Source organism: Acanthochromis polyacanthus, chromosome 8 (assembly GCF_021347895.1).
Source record: "Acanthochromis polyacanthus isolate Apoly-LR-REF ecotype Palm Island chromosome 8, KAUST_Apoly_ChrSc, whole genome shotgun sequence".
Taxonomy (NCBI): Eukaryota; Metazoa; Chordata; class Actinopteri; family Pomacentridae; genus Acanthochromis; species Acanthochromis polyacanthus.
This window is the reverse complement of record NC_067120.1, coordinates 26,315,687-26,340,980: the sequence shown is the minus strand read 5'-3', so window position 1 is coordinate 26,340,980 and position 25,294 is coordinate 26,315,687. Positions and strand designations below refer to the sequence as shown.

Below are 25,294 nucleotides of genomic sequence, written 5' to 3'. Positions count from 1 at the left end.
GCGCGGCGTCGTGCATGTATTATGTATGCACGCTGCAGCGTGGATGTCCGCGTTCTATCGTAAACATGGATGTCAGCGTTTACTATACAGCTGTATCTAAACGCAGACGTCCGCGCTGCAGCGTGCATACATAATACATGCACGATGCCGCGCCGACGTTCATCCGTGTTCCGCGCTCCGGTCGGAAGGGAATTTCTGTTGCATTGCGCGCTCACTTCCGCTTTTGATGATGTATCGTGCTCAGACGACTCGTCGACGCGTCGTTTGGTGCAACCCAAGTGTTATGTTGTATTGTCTGGATGAGTGTTGCATGTGCATCCTGTTCTATCGGATGAGTTGGTGTATTTGCCTTTGTGTAATGATGAGTTTAGATCCCAGGAAGAATAGACACTGATTTTCAGTGGCTAAATAAACAATAAACAACAAACTTCCTGTAGATGGCGTCCTCCTGTACGACTGCATTCTTGAAATCTGCTGTTGAGATTCCTCATTGACCGCTGCAACATCTCAGCTGGGATACTGCGAATTTCATCCTGAATTCTCTGTTTTAACTCATCCAGAGTTGTTGGTCGAGTCGTGTACATTTTATTCTTGAGATAGCCCCAGGTAGATTTCAAGAATGCATTCGTACAGGAGGACGCCATCTACAGGAAGTAATTTTTTAAAAATGAAAATTCCATCATTGTTTCTTAAATGGCATGTTTTAAGGTTTCAATTACTATGAGCAAAATATTTTTCTTCCATCACTCTTGGTTTTATTGGATTGTTAAAAGTTCCTGTTTTTTTGTATCACCCTGTACAAGGGTGAATAGTGGTTAATTTGTGTATAGTTGTTAATCAGTAACAGAGGGTAAGACAACAAAGAGGCAACAAAAGGTAAGAGATGAAAGGTCTGGCAAACAGTTGCAAATAACAAAGGTACAACAACAAAGGTAAGAGGGAGGTCTGGCAGACAGTAAGACATAACAAAAAATAAAAGAACTGTGGATAACTGTGGGAAATTGAGTGAAGGAGTCACATGTGACATTAGAAAGTCTCTGTAGCCAAAGGTGTGCTATTTTCTTCATCACTTAACAACCTGCAGCTTTATGTCATATTGATTTATTCGTAGCATTCTGTTATTTGTAACGTTATTGTTTGTTTATAACATTTATGTATAACAGACAGAACCAGAGTTCTCTCATATGTAATTAGTTGAGAGTCACCTCCTGTAATCATCCTGGTTTAAGTGGGTAAACCTCTCGGATTGACACTCTAGCTGGCTAATTACTGTCATCTGTTGCCACCTAAGATGCTGATTGATTTATCAATATGCAACAGAGAAGTCCACTTCTCTCCAGCACCTCTCCTACTGTGTCCCTCCTTCACCTTTTTGATTGGTGTACTGATTTTGCAGATCTCTGATTGGCTGACTGATGACACTGTTCTTGTTTTTTTCTCTCAGCTGGATAATGTGGACGAGCAGGCAGCTCAGATCCGCAGAGAGCTGGACGGCAGGTTACAGCTGGCCGAGAAGATAGCCAGGGTGAGAAACATAACAAAACCCTGTCATTTTGTTACTGCTAGTGTAGCAGTTAAACATATTTTTCATTATGATTATTTTTGTTCTGCTTCCTTTGGGAATTTGATTTGTATTATTTTTTACTGAAGATTGAAATGCCCAACCTGGAAAGGTATTGTTTACTGTTTGATGTTTAATCTTCCAGTCAGTATTTTGCTTCTTATTGAACCACTATTCTTAATGTTTGAATTACTCAGTTATATTGTTCACATAATTTCAAAATTAAAAAATATATCACTCATCAGCGGCCACTAAAACAAACACATTATGTCTTAATAATATAAAAATCATCCACCTTTTTTTTTTTGGGTCACCATTTGTGACAGCAGTTTTTCTTGGCTGTTTCCAACTTTTTTGTCCTGTGCCAATCTCTGCATTTAAGCCATACTAAGACATAAGAGTCTACTTGTTTTTTGTCTCATTAATTTATTTCCTCAATGACTTAAAAACACATTACAGAACACAAACTCTTGCAGGTTAAAATGACTAGCACACCAGTAATTTTGTGTGTGCTTCAGGAAAGGAGATACCCAAAGTTTATCTCTGCTGACATGGAGGCCCTGTATGTGGAGGAACTGCGTTCATCAGTCAACCTGCTGATGGCAAACTTAGAGAGCCTGCCAGTGTCCAAAGGAGGTCCAGATTTCAAACAGAAGCTCAAACGCTCCTCCATGAGCAACTCCTTTCTGGACATGGGAGACGAGGGAGACATCTTGTCCAAATCGGATGTCGTGCTGTCCTTCACTCTGGAGGTCAGTTTGTATGTGTGTGGTTGTGTACACTGGTCAGGCATAACGTTATGACCACCTGTGTAATATTGTGTCAGTCCCCTTTAAGCTGCTAAAACTCCTCTGACCCACTGGCGCATGAACACAGGACTTCTGGGGATGTCATGTGACACCGGGATGGTGGTAGTGAATTCTGGGGGTCCTGGATCAGGTTTATCCTGGCACACCAACAGATGCTCAATAAGATTAGAATCTGGAGAGTGTGTAACCCAGGTGAACACCTTAGCTCTGTTGTACTCTTGAGCTTGAGTTTTTGCAGTGTGTTGGAGTGCATATTACCTGGTCAGATTGACAGTCATTCTCAGACTTGTTTGTGATCGTCACATTACAAATACAGTTCATCCAAGTACAAATTAAATTTTGCTGAGCGTTTAGTGAGACAAAAACAAGACTTTGGGGGGACGAAACCAAGTGACCAGACCAATGCAAATCCCACACTGCAGACAGTTATGGTGGAATGTGGAATGTGCAAAGCATTGCATTACACTATAGAAAACATGCAATATATTTATAGGTAGTTAAATATCTTAGGGGGAGCATTATCTGTATAGCTTTACTAGTGCCTTAACGATACTCCCTTGCGAACATGCACATGAACAGCTGTGGACACCATGGACACATACTTGTTATTAAGCTACTTTTCTAGTCCATTGCAGTCTGCTAGGAGGACTCCATTTCTTATTTCTCTATATTCTATGCATACACACTGCAGCAGTTGTCGTGTAATCTTAGCAAAGATGGAGATTTTGGGCTGAAGCGAATGTCTGCTTTGGAGAGACAAAATTTACATCACACAGAGCCTTGCTTGCTTTTGGATGCACATTCTGTAACCCTGACTTCACTTCATATATGTTTAGGCCACATCAAACTTTTGTTAGCATTTAGAAGGGAGGCTGAAGTTGGTCTCAGCTTCTTTTCTGAAAGCTGATAACAGTTTGATGTCGCTGTTGTCTCAATAAGTCCTGTTTTAAGTGCCTCCAAGATGAGGCCAATACCTTTAAAAGCTGGTCTTGTGACCAATCTTAAGTACTGCATGGGGCAGTTTCAGTTCCTTGTAAAGAAAGAAAGAAAGACCTGCAATAGGTCACATCAGCGATCAAAAAATAATCCTGAAAATATCCTTTGAAAATGAGTAATTTGGTTTGTTGCTCAGACATAGCAGCTGAGTTGAAAAGGTTCAAGCTGGTCTTAACCTTCCGCTGCTGTTTTCAGATTGTGATTGTGGAAGTCCAGGGGCTGAAGTCAGTGGCTCCAAACCGCATTGTTTACTGCACTATGGAGGTGGAGGGAGGAGAGAAGCTGCAGACAGACCAAGCAGAAGCTTCCAGACCACAGTGAGTGCATCTTTCTGCTTTATTCTGAGTGTCTAAAAGTTAGTAGCGACTACAGATTTTTAAATACTAAGTGTCACATAACTCACCTACTTACTCCCTTGTTGTTCACTAAAACAAAACTGTTCTCCAAACTAGCTTTCTCACTAAATCATCTCGTTACATGCACCTCTGAAGTTCAAAGAAACTTTCCCCTTCATTAAATGAAGCTTTGACACACAAACTTCAAACGTCCAAGTTAGGAGTAATTGAATATCTGTGTGGGCTTTCTTATTTCTTAGTGGTAATGCCTGAACCTGAAATATAATCTGTATGGAAAAGATTGGTAATCACATATCCAACGTTACATATTTCCTTAATCAAAACATGTAAGTAAACAAGTTTAAGAAGCTGAAGTGTTTGATGTGAATTTTGATGATTGACATTATTAGTTTTACTGCTCAGGTTTGAATGATTGAAATAGACAAAAGTTAACATCTGCAGCGCTAGTAATTTTGGCTATGTGTGACAAAATAAAGGATAGCAAAGTCAGTCAGTCTCTCTTCCGCTGTGTAGTGCAGTTAAGATATGTTGACAACTTAACAATGGATTGTTCTTAAACATTATATAGATATTCATGTTTCTCAGAGCCTGAGTCTTAAAACTTGGGTGGTCTGTAGTTTTTAAGTGAAATTTCTCAACAACTACACGATGGATTTGTGACGAAGGAAGACAGGACCATGTAGGCTTAATAGACAGTTAAGCCATTAGTCAATCAGAGGCAACTATGCTCTGCAGCTCTGTAGAGGAGGACTCTCATTCCATGTTCATGGAAGATTCAGATGTGAGTATTTAAGACTGTTCACATACTAGGGGTGTAACGGTACACAAAAATCACAGTTCGGTACATATTTCAGTACGGAAGTCACAGTTCAGTTCGGTTCGGTTCTCAGTTAAGGGGAAAAATGGAAAAAAAAACTGCTGATATAAGAGCTGGTATGACTTTCTGGCTGAAGTGTGGATGAGAAGGAACTGTCTATCACCTAACACAGGAAATATATTTTAATTTTTTTTTTTAAATCACCATTTAGTTAGGCTCTTGTTTTTAACCAGCATAAATATACTAGTAGGCTAGAAAAAATACACAATATAGTCATTTATCTATATCAAAGAGCACAACAATAATGTAAAGGTAACGTAAACTGACCTTCATCGTAAGTTTAAAACCTTGGTTCTCAACAACGGAGTATGGCCGTAGATCTGCTGCTATGAAAACACCAGTGGACTTGGTTATTGCTTTAGCCCCTTCTGAATTGATAGGCAGGGTTTGATGAAATGATGTCGGGCGCATTGTTTGTACAGTTCACAGTTTTTTCCTAGCAGAGGGGATAGTTACGCTTGGATGGTGCTTTTTCAAATGTGTGTCTCAGTTTGACGTGTTGCTAGATGCATCGCTGAGGACCGCTTCACAGTGTGGACATACGGCTTTTGTCTTGTCCACTTGTTTTTCTACTTTTTCGTGCTTCACTGGGAAACCGAAGAGATCCCAAATGGGTGATTTTAATGACGCTGGCGCGTCTTCCAGCTCTAGCTTCTTCTCGTTATTGCTAGCATTAGCCATGAAGTGCCAGCCGGAGAATAATGGTCCATCTCATCTTGTGGTTCACTGGAAACTCCTAATTGTTTTTAGTTCCGCAATACTTACTGTGTGAGCCAGAGAAGGTCCACTGCAACTGTGGGCACTATGAAGTTTTAGGTTTCGCAAATTAAAACAGTTCTATACATTCTTATTAAACTTAAAATTTTCGTACCATGGTACACCTCTGTACCGAACCGAACCGGCCTGTACTGAACGGTTCGGTACGAATACGTGTACCGTTACACCACTATCACATATATATTTGGTGTGCTGGTTGTCACTTTTCTACAGTGTGCGTGCATATTACAGGTAGGTGAATATGCTCTTTATTAATTTATTATGACTGTTAGGGTCTTGCTGTTGCATGTTTACTCAGTTGCTACAAAGTGCTCGCTGGGCTATGTGATTTGATTTCTTTGGATTTATAATGCCATGACATTGTAGAGTCAAAGAGTATTGTGGTACTGCACACTTATTATTTACTTCTTTCTATTTGCTATTTGTTTCAAAACCACACACATACACATACTTGCATATGTGTCACTTGTGTTACAAATAAAGAGCAAAAAGGAACACCTTGTCTTGGAGTACATTCTAACCAATGTCCCCCTGGTGGCCACAACCATATTAATTTGAAAAATGATACAGACCTTCTCGTCACCAAAACAGATTAGTGTAAAATTAGATTAAAGCTGTCATATGCCCATCTGCATGAACTGAAATAACTTTGGTCATCCTCTGACCTTTCTGTTAGCATCATCTGGTCACATTTTTACTTTGTCCAAAACAAATAAACTAAAAAAATATACATTGATATTAGTGCTGGGCAACGATTAAAATGGTTAATCACAATTAATTACATGATGGTCTGTGATTAATCATGATTAATCACATCGTTATACATAAGATTAAACAATGAATTTAAAAGTAGTGTATTCTGCACTTTTTTAAAGTACGGCTATATAAAGAAAAATACAGTAACATTTGGTTTGCAAACACTTTAAACAATAAAGTGCGTTTCAACAGCAGCATTTCCTTTACACAGTCTGTGTGCAAATGTTATGTGGGAGCAAGTTTTGATGTTAATTCTATCTGTTGTTTACTGTTTTTAATGCGGCTAGGATGCTGTCCTCTTGGCCAGGTCTCCCTTGTAAAGGAGATCTCTGATCTCAGTGGGACTAGTCCGGTTAAATAAATGCTAAATAAAGTAAACTCCAAATGTTTAAGAGGTTTCTTCACAACAGCAAGGAAAGCACGCATTTTATATGGCTGTCGTGTGAAGCACAAAACCACGTTCTAATCCTTACCTTACTGGATGGGCACATCACCTGCTTGTAACAAATATACTTGGAATCACATTCAGAGCAGACAACACTAGTGCTGCTATTTAGCAAGAGGTGAAGTGTGTTACAGAAAATCACCAATACTGTAAAAAAAAAGAAACTGTTATTCAATCAGCTATATTACTATTATATAAATATTATATAGAAATATTGTATGACTATTTTTTGTATCCAAAACAGGTGACACTGTTAGTCTGCACACTCACATAGGAATCACTGATGACATTTTTGCACTAAAACACTCACTCAATAATTCCCAGGAGCTCTAGCTGAGCCTGTGCCATGAGCATATCAAATGATGTAACATTTCTTTAGGTCTGGTTGATGATCATGTCTGGACTGCCTGAAGACGAGACAGAGCAGGAAAATTTGCAGTTACTTACACATCAGAAAATGTTCCTACTTTTACTGTCTTACCATTAGTGCAGTATAAGAAATTGTTCCTGAGTGAGGTCTTGGAGGAAAGGTCATGCCCCTATGTAGGGATGTTTGCAGTTTGTCAGGCTCTGCTCTACAACAGATTTAAGGTTCAGTTAAGCTTCAGGAGAGATAATAAAATTACAGTACTACAATGCTAGGAGTCCTGTTACAAGTATTTCTGCTGTCCAGACTAACAGTTATAACTCTTGAAATGTCGTCTATGTGAAAAACTGTTGTCATCTGTAAATATATGTTTTCTTTGCCATGGTGTTTAGGTTTGTTGACGAGTGATTGTCATTTAGGACTGAACATTCTTGGTGGGTTGTTGGATGCCTGTGGGACAGCATGGGTCTGTGCAGTAACGAGACTATTCACTCATGGAGATTTTTTCTGAGAGCCCTCCACCTGCCAGAATCACCAGACAGAAACAAATAAACAAGCTCACAGTCACCTAATGACCTTGCTAGTCAGCAGGGTTGGGTGCTGTAACCCAGCTTCAGTGCCGCTCCTGTAACCTTCACTGTAATTAGCCTGCATCACACTTTCACATCCCTCATCTTCAGTAACACACCCATGCACTTAATGACCACATGGTTAACTATAATTACACAGACAGTATGATTAGCTTTGATTACACCGTCGTCCAATTGCTCTGATGACTCTTTCAGTTGTAGCATAACAACTCTGTAATCACTGAGGACCTTTTCATTACCAATAACCTTAATTATTGAAGCATGTCATGCATCTGCGGTTCACTTAAAGGATTGTACCACTGCTTCTGAATTTTCACTACAAATAAAGTACACTAATTATTTTCCTTTCAGCCATGCACCATTTCCAATCAACTAAAGACCAAATTATATACATTTCAGAAAAAATATTTAAGCTAAATAAAAATCATGTACTAACAGATATTCCATCCATCCATCCATTGTCCATACACCGCTTGATCCTTATTAGGGTTCCGAGTGGGCTGGAGTCTATTCACGGCTGACTGACGTAACTTCGGCGTGTTCCTTGACTGAGTAATAATGCTTAATAATAGTTCTTGACCTGCTTTACAAGTCCTAACAGGTCAGTTAAAGTCTTATAATTTACACTTAGGGGCCGTTTACACGAGGACCATCCTAACAGAAAACGCAAAAGTGGCGTCTTGTCATTTCACGTTTAGACAAGCGGTTTTGAAGGAAATCTGCGTATATACGGTGACTCTATAGTGTGTGGAATTCGATTGGATATGCATGCCAGGCAGCTGGGTGGCGCTGTGATAAAACTCTGCCATGTCTACGCGCATGCTTACTATCTCCCTTTTCGGATCTCCGCCGCGGTAAATGTTCATGAATGGAATCTGTACAGATTCTGTACGTTTGTTGGTACGACTCTTTTTTTTTTTTTTTTTTTTTTTATTGAACAGTGAATAGAACAAAGCAGTTCAACACAGAGACAAAAAAACAAATAAAGAAAAGTATTGCCAGGGGGTCACAAATAAGAAACAGATTACAGAAAAACATTAAATACATTACACAAATGTACAGTTTTAATGGCTTTAGTGTGAGTGGAGTTCTTAATAGTGTAGATATACTGTTTGGTTTTGTTTTGGAACAGAAAGAGCAGTTAGTATCAATATGTTTTCCAAAACGCTGTAAAAGAAATATTTTAGAAGGATAAATTTTATGAATTAATTTAAAAGACACTTCTTTTATTTTGTTGTTAATCAAATATTTAGTTGGTAAGATCCAAATTTTTTTCCAATCAAGATTAGGTAATAGCTTATTCCAATAAAACATTACATAAGGAAGAGACACTATGTCCCTTTGAAACAAAGTGCGTATGAAACTATTGCTGTTACGTGTTGTTGAGAAACAAATCCTGCCTACTTCGCTCTTAGATGGATCCAGAGGCAAGGGAGCTGGTATCTGGTTCACTGAGCCTCTAAATAATAAAGACACACCAGCAGAAATTGCATTAATAATTATGTTAAATTCCTCAGCAGAGATTGAAATGGTGTGTTTTGAAATAAAATCTTCATATGTGAGTAATAAACCGTTGGAGTCAAACAGCTGGTGAACCAGTAGTATATTATGAGAAAACCAGGCAGGGTAAAATAAAGATTTGTTTCTATATGTTATGTCTTTGTTATTCCATATGTAATATCTATGTGGAGAGAAGTTGTGTTTATATATTAGGGACCATGAAAGAAGCATCTGTTTATGGAAAGGTACGACTCCTGTAGTGTACATAGAGCTGCCAGAGTTGCTTGAAGGTAGGAAGGATGGAAATAATCACACATCTTTGTTTACGTCCTTGTACCGGCCGGCAAACGAAAGCACGTATGTGACGTAATCGCGTGCGCGACGTGGTCAGATCTCGGCAAAGTTTTGCGTTTTGCTGTTTAGACGGAAACGTAACGGCGGAGCGTTTTCTACTTTTCCACTCTGGAGGCCGGTTTCAAATTTTTGCGTTTTCAAGCCCCCAAAACGCCGTCCTCGTATAAACGGTAGGGTGTTTTGTTGAAATATTTTGCCGTTTTCACCTGCAAGAGTCCTCGTGTAAACGGCCCCTTAAACTAAATCCGTTGGCTTTCTGACACAGGCCTGTTTCTTCATCACAATCCACAGATTCTTGATAGGATTCAAATCAGGACTTTGGGGAGGTCAGTCTAAAACCTTAGTTTTTAACGTGATTTAGACATTTCTTTCTCACTTTTGACATGCATCTGGGGTGACAGTCATGTTAAAACAATTAAATGTGTCCAAGACCCAACCTTTTGGCTGATGATTTTAGGTTCTCCTGAAGAATGTGTAGGAAATCCCCCTTCTTTATTATTCCATATTTCTCTTCTGATCCATGTAAACTACTAAGATTTAAACTTAGAATTGAATTTCAATGTCTTTTCATCACCATCATTAAGGCCAAGTTACTGAACCAGATCAGATAGAAGATGAGGCAATAATAGCATTACTATCACATTTATCCCTCATGTTAAAACAGTCATTTCAGGTCAGTGAATACATGAGGTCAGAGCTGTTTGGATCAGTTTCTGTCCTTTTTGTTACAGATGTGATGTCTGTGATTGTTTAAAAAAATCAGTGTGTGTGTGTGCTTCTGTGACTGTGTGGTGACAATGTTGCCTTGGAAACTGGGGAAACTGAATACAGAGCTTTGCTTCTTGCCCTCAACAACTGAAAGGGTCACTTGTCCTGCTGCACTGCACACACATACACTTAAAAGAACATGTACACACACTTACCATGATGAATTTTAACATAAAGACATATTATCATGGCAACGTGGCTTTCAGTATGTTTAACAGCCAAGTCTCCATCATCCTGAGCAAAAGGCGTCACTCTGCTCCATTAGAGTCTCTGTGATTCTTGATAACAGCCAACACTAATGGGACTGTTTGCTGCCTCTGGATCTGTGCCTAAAACCTGATGAGATGTTATTACAGGAAACAGCAGAATGCACTCTCAGCAGCTCAGTGAATTCCGGCGTAGAACTGTGATAGGATGCCACCTGTGCAACAAATCCAGTCGTGACATTTCCTCGCTCCTAAATATTCCACAGTCAACTGTCAGCTATATTATAAGAAAGTGGAAGTGTGTGGGAACGACAGCAACTCAGACACCAAGTGGTAGGCCACGTAAACTGATGGAGCGGGGTCAGCGGATGCTGAGGCACATAGTGCCAAGAGGTCGCCAACCTCCTGCATAGTCAATAGCGAAATACCTTCAAACTTCATGTGGCCTTCAGATTAGCTCAAGAACAGTGCGCAGAGAGCTTCATGGAATGGGTTTCCATGGCCGAGCAGCCGCATCCAAGCCATACATCACCAGGTGCAATGCAAAGCGTGGGATGCAGTGGTTTAAAGCACGCCGCCACTGGACTCTAGAGCAGTAGAGACGCGTTCTCTGGAGTGACGAATGGAGCTTCTCTATCTGGCCATCTGGGTTTGGTGTTTGCCAGGAGAACGATACTTGTCGGACTGCACTGTGCCAAGTGTAAAGTTTGGTGGAGACGGGATTATGGTGTGAGCTTGTTTTTCAGGAGCTGGGCTTGGCCCCTCCAGTGAAAGGAACTCTGAATGCTTCAGCATACCAAGACATTTTGGACAATTCCATGCTCCCAACTTTGTGGGAACAGTTTGGAGCTGGCCCCTTCCTCTTCCAACATGACTGTGCATCAGTGCACAAAGCAAGGTCCATAAAGACATGGATGACAGAGTCTGGTGTGGATGAACTTGACTGGCCTGCACTGAGTCCTGACGTCAACCCGATAGAACACCTTTGGGATGAATTAGAGCAGAGACTGAGAGTCAGGCCTTCTCGTCCAACATCAGTGTCTGACCTCACAAATGCGCATCTGGAAGAATGGTCAAAAATTGCCATAAACACTCTTCTAAACCTTGTGGACAGCCTTCCCAGAAGAGCTGCAAAGGGTGGACTGACGTCATATTAAACCCTATGGATTAGGAATGGGATGTCACTTACGTTCATATGGGAGTTAAGGCAGGTGAGCGAATACTTTTGGCAGTATAGTGTATCTATAGTTTATTATATAAACAGTTTTAGCAGTTTCATCAGAGATGGTCAAGTAGAACACCCCTGATGATTTCAAATGGAATGACCCCTGAATGAACCTAAACTATTCAAACTGAATCTTACAAGCTCAGCTCACCCTTTGGGTTTTGGAACATATAAAATGCCAACATTGGTTTAATTTGGCAAGTACTGTATGCCTTGGACTAGTGATGGGTCTAACGACACTGAAGCCTCGACACGTGTTGACTCCACAAGGTGAAGCCCCGTGTCAGTGTGCGTATCACTGTAAGGCAAACCACGTGACCGACACAGTTGCTGTGTCATTTGGTCTTGGAAGCGCCAAATCGTATTGATAAGGCGGAAAATGAGGCGACAGGTTTGTGGCTCGTGTTGCACCGACATTGTTGTGTACTTTGCGTTGGTTTCTTGTTTGTGGATATCATCATGGATAATCAATCAAGGAAGAGGAAGTTTTCTGTCGTGTGGGATCACTTTGATCTTATCACAGCGAATAAGGGCTCCTCCTGTTGTTGTTTCCACTATTTTCGGGGGTTATTGCAATTTATATTCAAACGAAATTGCTTACACAGATTTATTTGTAATTCTGACTGTAGGTGAAATGTAGGATTTGCTCTCAGGAGTTGTCCTACAGTAACCAGAGCACCTCTACAATGCTGAGGCATTACCGTACCCAACATGAGAACGAAGCGCCTGATGACACCCCTTTGATCAACCTGAGTGCTTCCATGAAGCAAGGAGTTGATGAAAGAATTGTGAACATGATTTAAGCTGCAGTCAATTCCAGCCATTGTCAGTACAAAAAATCGCTAATATTCTATTTGTAAATAAAAAATATGATGAGAAATACAGGGAATATTGGACGCACATCGTGAGGTGCATTTCCTTGAAAACGACCGATTCGTGGATTATATACCGACTTCAGGAAATGTTTTGGATAAAATATTTTACTGGCTTGTGTCGTCTGGATGTCCAAGGTTGGATTATGGCCGTTTTTTGTGGAATATTTTCATCTGTGTGTAATAATGAACCCGGAAATGTGAGTCGCGCTGTGTACGTTAAAGCTGTGTATAGAGAACGGATGGATGGATATTCGTTGTTCGTCGGACAAATGTGTTTATATTACCCGCTGTGGTAATCACATCTGAAAGTGGTTTATACCGGCAGATTAATGAGAATCTAAGCTTTCCATCGGCGTATAGTGATTGTATAATCGCGTTTGCAGCCTTCGGACATTCTTTAAATTCCTATGCAAATTAGTAAGTGTACCGCCGGCGGTACACTGCAGTTTAACGGGCTAAACTTTATTGTCCCACATGGGGCATTTGTCTTGACAATAAAGTGCAAGTTCAAGCAGGCACAACAATACACAATGAGTGAAAAGTCTTTATTGAAGCAGCCTGCAATGACTCTTTTCGTACAGCAGATGTCGACATTTATACAGTAACAGTGTCGACACAGTGTCAACACAGTTTGGGAAATGTGCCGATACACACACTAAGGTATAATCTACCCATCCCTACCTTGGACCAATCAAGATAATTCAGTCTCTCAAAATAACACATTAAAACTTTGTGTGATGATTTGTTATAGATAAAAAACAGTGAAGCAGAATTATGTCAGAATATGCCACACTGTTTTTTAAAATCATTTTGGATTTTAGAAGAAAGCACAGAGTACTGTGTTTATTTGAAACTTCTTTTTTAAAATCAGATCCCGAAGACAATGATTGAAATGTGAAATGTGAAAAATTTCTGTTGATCTAGACCAGGGGTCGGCAACCCGCGGCTCCGGAGCCGCATGCGGTTCTTTCAGCCCTCTGTTGTGGCTCCCTGTAACTTTGGAAAATAAATAGTTCTGCCTTTCAGGCGCGTTTCAATGCATTTTGATATAGACAATTTTATTGTGAAATTACCGCTCTTATTTTGACGTGCTGCTGGGGTTTTCCCCTGTGACATGAGAGCGCAAAGTTGATGCAGAGAGACAACACAGAGCTTCCGATTCCCACACGCTTCATGCCTTTTTTTGTTTTACTCCTGGAGAAGCAACACCTGTAGTTTCACATTGTTTTGTACTCAAGAATGGCAAGCCTGTATATTAAAGCTCCACTCCAAGAAAGACACGTCTTGTCTTTGAGTCAAAAGTACTCATGATAGGGTAATATGACGTTACTCGCAAGAACACGGCTCAATTTCACGTCCAGCATCCAGGCAGCAGGTCAGAGAGTCAGAGGAGTGTCGTCTTGGAAAATAGGGCAGCGACTTACCGGAGAAAAGTTATTAGCTTAAGATAAATAGATTTTACGAGTTAAATAGACATTAGCAAAATATTGATTTCCAGCTAACATTACGTAACATATGAGGTCCAGGAGCAAAAATGACATTAACCAGGTAAGATAAAGATTAGTGGTAGGACACAATTAAAAAAATGAATCTATCTAATTCGAGGCTTTGTAATTAATTAATCACGACTGATTAACAAGGGCATAGAGGTAAAAAAAGTGATATATGCAGTGTTGTCTGCATTTTAAATGCCAAAAGGATTTTGCGGCTCCCCGTGTTTTCTGTGGGAAACGGGTCGAAATGGCTCTTTGAGTGTTAAAGGTTGCCGACCCCTGATCTAGACTTCAAATCCAGAACTGGTGGCACTAAAAATGGCCAAATGCACAAAAGATTTTGCAGCACAATCCTGCTCCTGATTATTAAAAAGTAGCAGGATGTTACAAGTGCTGATTTTTTTCTTTCCCATGATGACTAACATTTGTTGCCTGCAGTATCAACTTAACAGTTCAGTGTAACTCTTACATCTTGTACTGTTCCACTCTGCAGTATTTACAAATAAGAAAAGCACTCAGAGACCCTAACCTTAACCCCATAACTCAGCCGCGTTCCCTTGCGAAGTAATGGCAATAACAGAGTAGACTAATATCCTGTTGAGTAAACAAGTTAGTTCTGAAGAGTAGAACTGCTGACATAACATCTCTAACTTTGACTCTGACCACATTGTAATTCCAATGGTTGCTTCACAATAAAAACCTCCCTTTGTTTTTGATGTATAGATAGAAACAGAAAATGTTCTGCAGGAGTTTTCCACAGGTATGACATGACTGAAAACAGTCAATATGCAGTTAGATGTGGCTAATACCTAAAAGCACAAAAGGTAGGCACTACAGAGAGCTTTTTTTTTTTTTTGAAATTATCTTTTTATTTAGAAAGGCAAGTTTCCATCAAATACATCTTACAGACTTAGATGTTCAAGAACAGATAGAAGAAGAAAAAAAAAGTTGAAAATATACCGTTCACAGGAATTTTCCATATAGCCTTTCTAGTTTTTTGTTTTTCCTCGGACTAACACTTATTTTGTTGAAAAACAATTAGAAAACAGAACAAAATTAGGGAGCACACCATTTTGAAATATCCAAATATACATAAAAGGAAAGTGGACAGGTTTGGACAGAACAAAAGCTTATTCAAGTAAATTCAGATCTGATTGGTTTTACATACCCAGTCCATTTGGACCAGATTCTATAAAACTTTTCTTTTTCAACCTTAAGAGAGTAACATATTTTTTTCCATGACATATATTTCATACACAACATCAATCCAGTCATCCATGGTGGGTGGTTCTACTCTCAACCATTTTCTCGTGACAGATTTCTTACTGGCTGCCAAAAGTATAGTCAATAGTTTTTTGTCTTCACTGTTCCATGTTTCTAGCAAAATATTCCCCAAACCCAAATTTTCACAATTGAAAGGAAAGTTACATTGAATACATTTTGAATATGTTTGTGGATCTCTATCCAGTAGCATCTTATTGTCTTACAGTCCCAAAAGATATGGAAATGGTTTTACTCCAGTAGTTCCACAAAGTCTCCAGCAGGCGTCTCCATTACCCTGATAACGTTTCTGAAAGGGCGTAATGAAAAATCTAGTAATATTTTTCCAACAGAATTCCCTCCAAATGTCTGAACCAGTTGAAACCCATTGAACCTGGCATATTTTCTCCCAACTCTCCTGTGTTATCTTTATCTGTATTCCTTTCTCCCATTTCTTCTTTATATAATCTGTGTTCTCTTCTTTTGATGTCAATATGCCATTATATAATTTGGAGATTATTTTGATGTCTGATCTGGGTTTAATTAATGATAAAAAAAATACCTTCTTTCCTTTAAGATTTTTGTTAAAATGTCTCACTTGTAGGGACCTAAAAAAATCATCCTTTCCCAAACCATTATCCTTTTGTCGGGACTCAAAACTTTTAAAGATCCCTTTGTGGGTAAATGAAAAGTAAGTCGTCAAACCTTTTGAGATCCATATTTTTACCTCCGCCAAGGAGGATTTGACACCCGGGTTTGTGTGTCTGTCTGTCTGTTAGCAAGATAACTCAAAAACGCCTGCTCAGATTCAGATGAAATTTTGAGGGGATATAGACTATGGTAAGAGGAAGAGCTGATTTAATTTTGGTGGCAATCCGGAAAGGATCCTGGATTCTGGATCACTTTGAATTTTTTAGTATGTTTTAGTATGTGGTCCAAAATATGACAAAAACATCATAGGTTAGTATGTCATCCAACAAATTGGAACAAGGTGTCCAGATAGCTCAACTGGTTAAGAAGGTGATTCATAACATAACTGTGTTTTCCTCTCTGTGGGAATGTCAATATCCTTGGCGGAGGTCTGCGCTCTCTGAGTGCTTTTCTAGTTTAAATCTGCCATCCATTTTATTTGGTGTGAAATCTGAATCGTAGGCACACCACCTCATAATTTTAGATACATCTCTCAAATTGCAATTATTGAAAATTTCTTGCTAGGACTTTATGAAACTGCCTGAGATTGAGTCTTCTGGAATCTTCTGTTCTACTTGTAGTTTATTATCACTAAGTAGAGCTGTTGTTGGGATTCCGTTAATCATTGTTCCTTCTATTTCCTTCCATGCTGCATTGTAGGCTGGTGAACATAAAGAGACTAGAGGTCTCAGTTGAGCTGCATGGTAATATTCCTTTAAGCAGGGGAGGCCCATTCCACCCTTATCTTTTCTTAATTGTAGCGTGTTGAGTTTGATTCTGGCTTTTTTCCCCTGCCACAGATACCTTGCTATCAATCTATCCCATTCTAAGAACTGTTTAGGTGGTATTTTGACTGGCAGACACTGGAAAAGGTACAACATCCGAGGCAAAATATTCATCCTGATTGACTCTACGCGGGAGCTTAAACTCAAAAAGAGAATAACATTCCATCTTTGTATATCTCAATTTACTTTTGAGATCAACGGGCCATAATTAATATCATATAATTTTGAAAAGTCTCGAGATAAATAGATGCCCAAATATTGAATAGATTCAGCGTCCCATTTCCAGTTGTATTTAGTTCTAATTGAGGATGGAGGATTATAGTTAAATGCCAGTACTTGAGTTTTGTTTACGTTAATTTTATAGCCAGACATAGAACCAAATTCCTCTAACAGTCCCATCAACTTAGGAAGCGTCTGTGTAGGCTGTGTTAGACTTATCAATAAATCATCGGCAAACAGAGCTAATTTCTGTTCCCCTGATGGCATTAATACCCCTTGTATTTCTGGTCTTTGCCTTATTAATTGACTCATAGGTTCTATATAAAGGGCAAAGAGAAGTGGTGATGCACAACAGCCTTGTCTAGTTCCTCTTTCTAAAATAAATGAGTTGGTCAAATCACCATTTATTTTGATTCTAGCAGTTGGTTTGTTATATAGTGCTGCAAATGTGTTTATTATACTCTGATGAAAGCCAAATTTTGAAAGTACTTTGTAGAGACAAGACCACCTCACCGAGTCGAACGCCTTCTCTGCATCTAGACTGAATATTAGTGTCTCCAATTTGTGTTGTGAGACATGTCTCATCACATGCAGTGTTTTTCTGACACTGTCTTGGGTCTGTCTTTGTCTAGCAAAGCCAGTTTGATCTTTGTGTATTAATACTGGTAGAATCTGTTCTATTCTTTTAGTTAAGATGGACGTGAATAATTTATAGTCATTATTTAGGAGACTTACTGGGCGGTAGTTCGCGCACAGAAGCTTATCTTTCCCCTCCTTAGGTATGACTGACATCACTGCTTCCCTCCATGAGGGGGGGGATGTTTTTGTTTTCCAAAATCCAGTTGAAAGTTTTTAGTAATGTCAGCATTAATTGATTCTGCATAGTTTTGTACCATTCTGTGGTATAGCCGTCTGTCCCTGGCGACTTTCCCCCTTTCATTTTTCTTGATTGCTAATTGAATTTCTTCTTTGGTTATTTTTGATATTAGTTTTTCATTTTGATCATCAGTAACCTTTGGAAGGTTTATCTGGGCCAGAAAGGCATCAACTTGGCTGTCGTTGCTCAGCTGTGGTTCAGAATATAATGCTTTGTAATATTTTAGAAAGCAATGCTTAATTTTCTCCTGACAAGATTCTATTTCTTTTGTTGCGGAGTTTCTTATTTTGTGTATGGTTCTATCTGCTTGTTGTTTTCTTAACCTATACGATAGAAGTTTTAGTGATTTTCCACCTACTTCATAGTATTGTTGTTTTGTAAAAATCTGTTTTTTCTTAATTTCCTCTGTATTTATTTCGTCTATTTCTTTTTTAAATTTTATAATCATACATTTACTGTCTTCTTTGGGGGATTTTGCATGGTCGTTCCGAAATCTCTTCAATTCCTTCTCTAAAATTTTAAGTTTTTGTTCTCTCATTCTTTTCTCATATGAAGAAATAGCTATTATTTTTCCCCTCATTACTGCTTTCAGTGCATCCCAAAGAATAGGTGGAGTCACTTCTTCATTATCATTATTTTCCAGATACATTGTAATTTCACTCTTCATGTTTTCTTTAATACCTTGGTTATTCAAGATGTTAGAGTTCAACCTCCAGAGAGTGGACTTTCTCTTATTGTTTAAATGGATTGACATATAAATGGGTCCATGATCTGAAATTGTGTTGGGTCCTATTTCGCAGTTGTTCACCCTAAAGAAATCTCCTTTAAGCATAAAAAAGTAGTCTATTCGTGAGTAGACATTGTGAGTAGATGAGTAATGAGAGTAGTCTCGACTCGTCGGGTTCGATTCTCTCCACACGTCTACAATCCCAACCTCGTGTAAATAAGTATTTAGCTTTCTGCTGATGCTTCTTGTAACGGATTTCCCATTTGATGAGTCAAGTTTTGGATTTAATCGAATGTTAAAATCACCGCCACAAATTAGAATCCCTTGGCTTTTTGTTGTCATCATATCCACAATATGCTTATATAAGGACAAGTCACTTCCAGGAGGGACATAAACATTGAGGACACTTATCAGAATTCCTTCTATTTTGCCTATAACCATTACAAATCTCCCATCCTCATCCTTATGTTCAGTTATATATTCAAAATTTACAGCACCAGATATCAAAGTGGCAACTCCTCTCCACCTCCCGGATCCATAGGAAGAAAAATAAACATGTTTAAATCCTGATCTATTCAGTTTAGCATGTTCTGAATCATTAAGGTGTGTCTCTTGTAAAAATGCCACTTGGATTTTGTCCTTTTTTAATTTTGATAATGTTTTCCCTCTCTTAACTGGACTGAGTACACCATTTATATTAAATGAAGCTGTTTTTAAATAGCTGTTTTGCATCTAAGTTACAATCATATCCATCATACTCAAAAAACTGGTGCGCTTCCCCTTTCCCTCCGGGAACCAGCAGGGGGTGAACAATAAACATGTCTAAGAACATCATATTAAACTACTGTTGTCCGTGTGGCTTCCTATGCAGGGGTCTATTAACCTGACCCTGTTGAGTTTCGCTTGGAGACCTGAAGGGAAGAATCTCCCTCTTCTGAGTGAAGGGAGAGGCCCTTACCTGTGGCAGTCGCATTGCAGAAGGAAAAAGAAAAATAGATCCCAAGTAGAACAGTCTAGAAATAGTACATCTCCACCACTAAGCTCAATCGCTATGTAAACAGAAAAAGTCACCGTTTAGATTAGGGATGCACATGGTTAACCGTTAACCGATAAGAGGAACTTTGACCGATTAATACTATCGGTTAATTTTGTTTTTTAGTTACGTAAGTCAATCAACTCATGGGGGCATGTCGACAGGTGCAACACATGCCATCACATGCTTTCCACCACAGCCCAGTTTACAGCGAAGATGAAGAGAGCAAAAAGGAGTTCTGTGTGGGACAATTTCGACCGGAAAGGGGAGGAGGTCATTTGCAAATTATGCGGTACAGCACTGAAATACTCCAGCAGTACGAGTACAATGCAGTACCACTTAAGAAACAAGCATCCAGGATCAGACGATGGAGGACCATCACAGCTAACTTTGCCCTCCATGATGGCCGGGAGAAAGTGTGACGTGCAGCGGTCTGAGACAATAACGGAAAAAATCTGTTCAATGGTGGAAAAAGACATTTTGCCTATCAGTGTGGTCAGTGGTGAAGGGTTCCAGGAGCTAATGGGCTATATCGAGCCTAATTACCAAATTCCATCAAGACCGACCATTACCCGACGATTAGAGGCTCGTTTTGAGGAGAGCAAAAAAGAACTGAAAACGCGACTTGCAAGTACTAAGTTCGTGGCTATTACAACGGACTGCTGGACCGCGCTCACAACAGAGAGCTACGTGACAATTACATGTCACTATATCGATGAGTACTGGAAAGTTAATTCTGCTGTCCTGTTAACACAGAGCATGCCAGGTAGACACACAGCTGATAACCTCGCAGCTAAACAGGTTGATGCAGTGGAGATGTTGTACCCTCTGCTCCGCGATTTTGGGAGAGGTTGGTGGAACTTTTTCCTAAAACTTAAGAGAGAGACGAGACGTGCGTCCTTTCTCCATTTTGTTTTATTCAAAAAAGCACAGAGCTAAAACAGTGCAGGCAGGAACACAACTCCAGACCAAAGCAATCGATCATGTATCATCAACCTCTAAATCATTTGTAAATATGTAAATAGTTTCTATATCTTTAGTACAGTTTTACCATTTTAAATGTAACAATCATGTAAACGAAATAATTATGGATAATAGATCCTTTTTAACTTGTTTTTAACTGATAATTGACTCATCATAAACTCTGCTTTCAGCTTTTAAACCTGTGTATAATACACTTTTAATACCTTAACCATTTCTAATCTTTTCTAAATCGATTTTTTAACCTGTCACATACTCCCCCTCAAAATAGATGTTGTCCCCAACATCAGGACACATGAATTCCTGGGTATAATACCACTATCAAAGTGCAAAATACTAGTTAAGTGCATATTCAAACTCACTCATTTGCAAATGTTTACAGACTGGAACTCTTTTCATACATCCTGTTTCTTTGAGTAAAAACTCATGCACAGTCTCAAGTGTAAAGTGTCCGTTTCAAAAGTAAATGCATATTTTGTATACTGGTATGAACCAAATTTTGTTCTTTTCCTTCAAGTCACCATTGTCTCACCGTAAACACAGTTTGAATGACGTTATGACTTCTAATTAAATCTTTCAGCGCGAGTCTAATGAAACCACATTTACTCAAATTCAGCTAGATATGTGATTACCCATATCAATATTGTGCATAGAACTCTGGGAAAGAATAAGGATGAACATAGTAGACCCATGGCATTCTCTGATCTGGATAATAAGGTAAAGTCTGAATATTATAACATGCAGGTGTACCCAGTTTATCATAAGTGAAAACTTTTGGCTTTCTGGATTCACGTCTTGGTCTCAGAGGCACTTCTTCATTAGAATCACAGTGGGCAGGAGAAGCAGGTGGGCGAGGAGAAGGAAGGCTCACCTCCACAGGCTGGTCTTCTACCTGATCAACATCATCCTCTGGCTGGTTAACATCTGCAGCTTCAGGCCCGCACTCCAGCAACACCTCTTCAGGTTGGTTTTCCTCCTGGTGAGTCGGTTCTGTGGTCCTTTCAGGCTGTGGTGAATCGGGCCGAGTGTTTAGGCGGCGTAGCACTGGATAACACTCGTCATCGTCGTCGTTCTCATCTGAGTGGATCTCTGGCGCCTCAGCTGATCTAGTAAAAGTCCTTTTCTTTGGACGAGGCTGCAAAGAAGTCTCTAAGGGCAAATGGTCACATGGCAGAAGAAGGTTACGATGTAAAGTTCTGGATCTGCCCTTGCCTCGCTCAGGTTTCAGTTCATACACAGGAATGTCCTTGCTCACTTGACGAACCACTGTATGTACAACATCTTCCCAGTGGCTTCTCAGTTTGCCAGGACCTCCGCGTGGAGTCAAGTTCCTTACTAAAACACGATCACCGGGCAACAGGGTAGAATACTTCAGCTTACTGTCATAAAGTCGCTTACTTCGAACACCAGCTTTGTTTACATTCTCTCGTGTGGTCTCATATGCATCTTTCATACCCTCTTTCCACTTTTGCATGTAGCTCTGATGGTTACCATCGCCTTGATCATCATTTGAGGATAAGCTGAATAACATGTCCACTGGTAACCGTGGTGACCGTCCATAAAGTAAGTAAAAAGGGGAAAATCCTGTCACTTCACTTTTCGTTGCATTGTAAGCATAAACCAGTTTGTTTAAGGAGTCTTTCCAGTTACTCTTCTGTTTCTCAGTGAGTGTTTTCAACATCTGAATCAAAGTCCGGTTAAACCGCTCACATTGTCCGTTTCCCATTGGATGATATGGTGTTGTCCTTGAGCCTGCTACTCCACAATACTCTTTTAGTTGGGCAAAAAGCTGGTTCTGGAATTCCCCACCCTGGTCATGGTGAAGTCTCTGGGGGAATCCATACTTTAAAGCGTAGTCATTAAAGATTTTGTCTGCTGCTGTTTTACCAGACTTGTTTGTGGTAGCATAAACCTGGGCAAAACGTGTAAAATGATCGACAAGAACAAGTACATACTCGTAGCCGCCCTTACATTTGTCTAAATGTAAAAAATCAACAGAAACAAGCTCAAAAGGCTGAGTAGTAACAATGTTTGTGAGCGGTGCTCTTGTCTCGCGGCTTGGTTTCTTGTTCTTAAGACACACACACTTTCTCAGTACATAGTCTTCGATTTCTTTTTGCATGAAGGGCCAGTAAAAACGATCCCTTATCAAAGAAGTGGTTCTATCTACACCATGGTGACCCATCTCATCATGTAGTTCTTTTAACACTGTTGACCTATGCTTCCCAGGTAGAACAAGCTGTTTTCTGGTTTTTGTTTGTCTGTATAAAACACCTTTGTCATTAAACTGTAACTTGTCCCACTCTCTCAAAAGACACACAACTTGTTGATTAAGCTGTTTAAGTTCTGAACCTGATGGTTTTGTCTCTGTCAATTTATATTTCACAATCTGTCCAATAATAGGATCAGTTTCTTGGTCTTGTTTGATCTGTCCTACAGTAAGTGGAGCTATGGGCATGCTCACTGACACTGTGGCACTCTTAGCTGAAATACCCATAGACCAAGCTGCGCTAGATTCATCTTGATGGTCAATTGCCTGTGTTGTTGCACTAATGGCATCATATGACATTTCTTTTGAACACTTCTCCATATAAGTTTCCATGTCTAAAGGCATCCTAGACAGACTGTCTGCATCTATATTCTCTCTACCAGGACGATACTTCACTGTGAAATGGAAATCAGCAAGTTCTGCAACCCATCTACATCCTGTTGCATTTAACTTAGCTGTAGACAAAACATAAGTAAGCGGATTGTTGTCACTAAACACAGTGAAAAATGGTGCATAGTACAAGTAATCACGAAACTTATCCGTAATAGCCCATTTAAGAGCTAGAAATTCTAACTTGCCTGAGTGTAAGTTGTAGTTTTTCTCAGCTGCGGTTAGAGTTCTAGACCCATATGCTATAACACGGAGTTTGCCATTCTGTCTCTGATACAATACAGCTCCTAGACCTTGGTTCGAGGCATCTGTATGTAAAACGAAGGGTTGTGTAAAGTCTGGAAAACCTAGAACAGGAGGCTGAACTAAACAGTCTATCAACTGCTCTAAGACTGACTGTTGTGCATCACTCCACTGAATAGGGGTACTTGAGGGCACATTGTTGTTCTGTTTCATTGTCTTTTTCCTTATTCTCGACTGAGTCTCTGTTTTCAAAGGAGCTTTAAGCAAGTCATACAAGGGACTAGCAATACGAGAGAAATCTTTGATGTACTGCCTGTAGTAGCTTAAAAGTCCTAGTATTGCTCTGAGCTCACCAACAGTACCTGGCTGCTTGTCTTTCAGGGCTCTCACTGCAGCTGTATCTGCCGGGTCCATTTTGCTTCCTTCAGCAGAAACAATCCTGCCGAGATACCTCACTTCTGGTTTGAAAAGGTCACATTTTCGGGGTTTGAGTTTTATTCCATTGCCTCTAAGACGCTTTAAAACTCTCCTGACGTCCTCAACGTGGTCCTCAAAAGTCCTGCTAAACACAAGAATGTCATCGAGATAAGGAACGCATATCTCGTCCCGCAGTCCTTCTAGGCATTGCTCCATACCCCGCTGGAACGCAGCTGGCGCATTCATGAGGCCGAAAGGAATCCTTATCCATTCGTAAAGGCCCCAGGGGGTCACAAAGGCGGTTAGATGTCTGCTCTCCTTGGACACGAACCCCTGGTGATACGCCTTACCCTGGTCCAGTAATGAAAAAATTGTGTTCCCCCCCAGGCTGTCCATCACGTCCTGTACCCGGGGTATGGGGTGTCGATCTGGGTGTGTCTTACGATTCAGCTCCCTGTAATCAATACATAAACGTAGCGAACCGTCCTTCTTTCTTACACAGACAACAGGAGATGAATAAGAGGAAGTAGACTTTTCCACCCATCCCTGTGCTATCAAGTCCTGTAAGTAGTCCTTCATCTCCCTGTACAGTGGCTTTGGTACAGAAAGATATGTTTTCGAAACTGGCTCAGTGTCCTTTAGCAAAATGTCCATTTGCAGATTCTTCACACACCCAATGTCATTGTCAGTTTTTGAAAAGGATGCGGATTCCTCTCTTAACATCTGCTGAATTGTCTTTCTTTTATTTTCATCCAGATGAGACAAGTCCACAGGAGGGTCCCATTGCTCACTTGTGGGAGTGCATCCTGAAGCCTCCTGGACATTGATCTTGTTGATGGCCGCAGACAGAAGGTCTTTACTGAAGATGTTAGCAGGATAGACAGACCCCACTGACTGCACAGTACCAATAGTGGTTCTCCCTGATAATGTAATGTCATGGTTGGTAGGGTTCTGCACACTTACAGTTATCTTTGGAGCGAACCCTGCTTTCACCGAAACCAGCGTGTCACAAAATTCTAACCCATCTGACCATTGTGGGTTTTCAAAAGGTTCAAAAATCAGTGTAATGTCCTCTTTAAATGGCTTAGCCTGTACCCTACATTCAATAAACACTGAACTCTGGCTAGGTACAGTCACTCTCTCGTTTCTTGTTTTCACATTGTACTCATGTGCTTGTCCCACACTAACTGCTTTTATGAAAGTTGTAGCTTTGTTCTTCTTTAGTTGTGGAAAAGCTAATTTTACTGCTTTCAAAAGTTTCTCTTTTTCACCTGAGTTAGTTTCATCCCTCATACTTTCTGATACCAAGTGCTCGATAACATTGAACCCAATAATTGGACACTGCTGTTGGTTACCTTTAAGCACAAGAACCGGTATGAGTAACTCAGAGTCACTAGCAGTAAGTTTAAATGGTATCTCAACCCATCCCACAAATGGCATGTCTGTAC

At 39.9% G+C, this 25,294-nt stretch overlaps 1 protein-coding gene across 7 annotated transcripts in view; it reads left to right on the top strand.

Moving 5' to 3' along the window:
- Positions 1-25,294, top strand: part of cadps2 (Ca++-dependent secretion activator 2) — a 561,419-nt gene that overhangs the window by 238,998 nt on the left and 297,127 nt on the right. For all 7 annotated transcript variants that reach the window (XM_051951549.1, XM_051951548.1, XM_051951546.1 and 4 more), the window contains exons 4-6: positions 1,445-1,525; positions 2,080-2,313; positions 3,562-3,683. In XM_051951549.1, the coding sequence (XP_051807509.1) occupies positions 1,445-1,525; positions 2,080-2,313; positions 3,562-3,683 (437 nt within the window). The remainder of the gene's footprint in view (positions 1-1,444; positions 1,526-2,079; positions 2,314-3,561; positions 3,684-25,294) is intronic.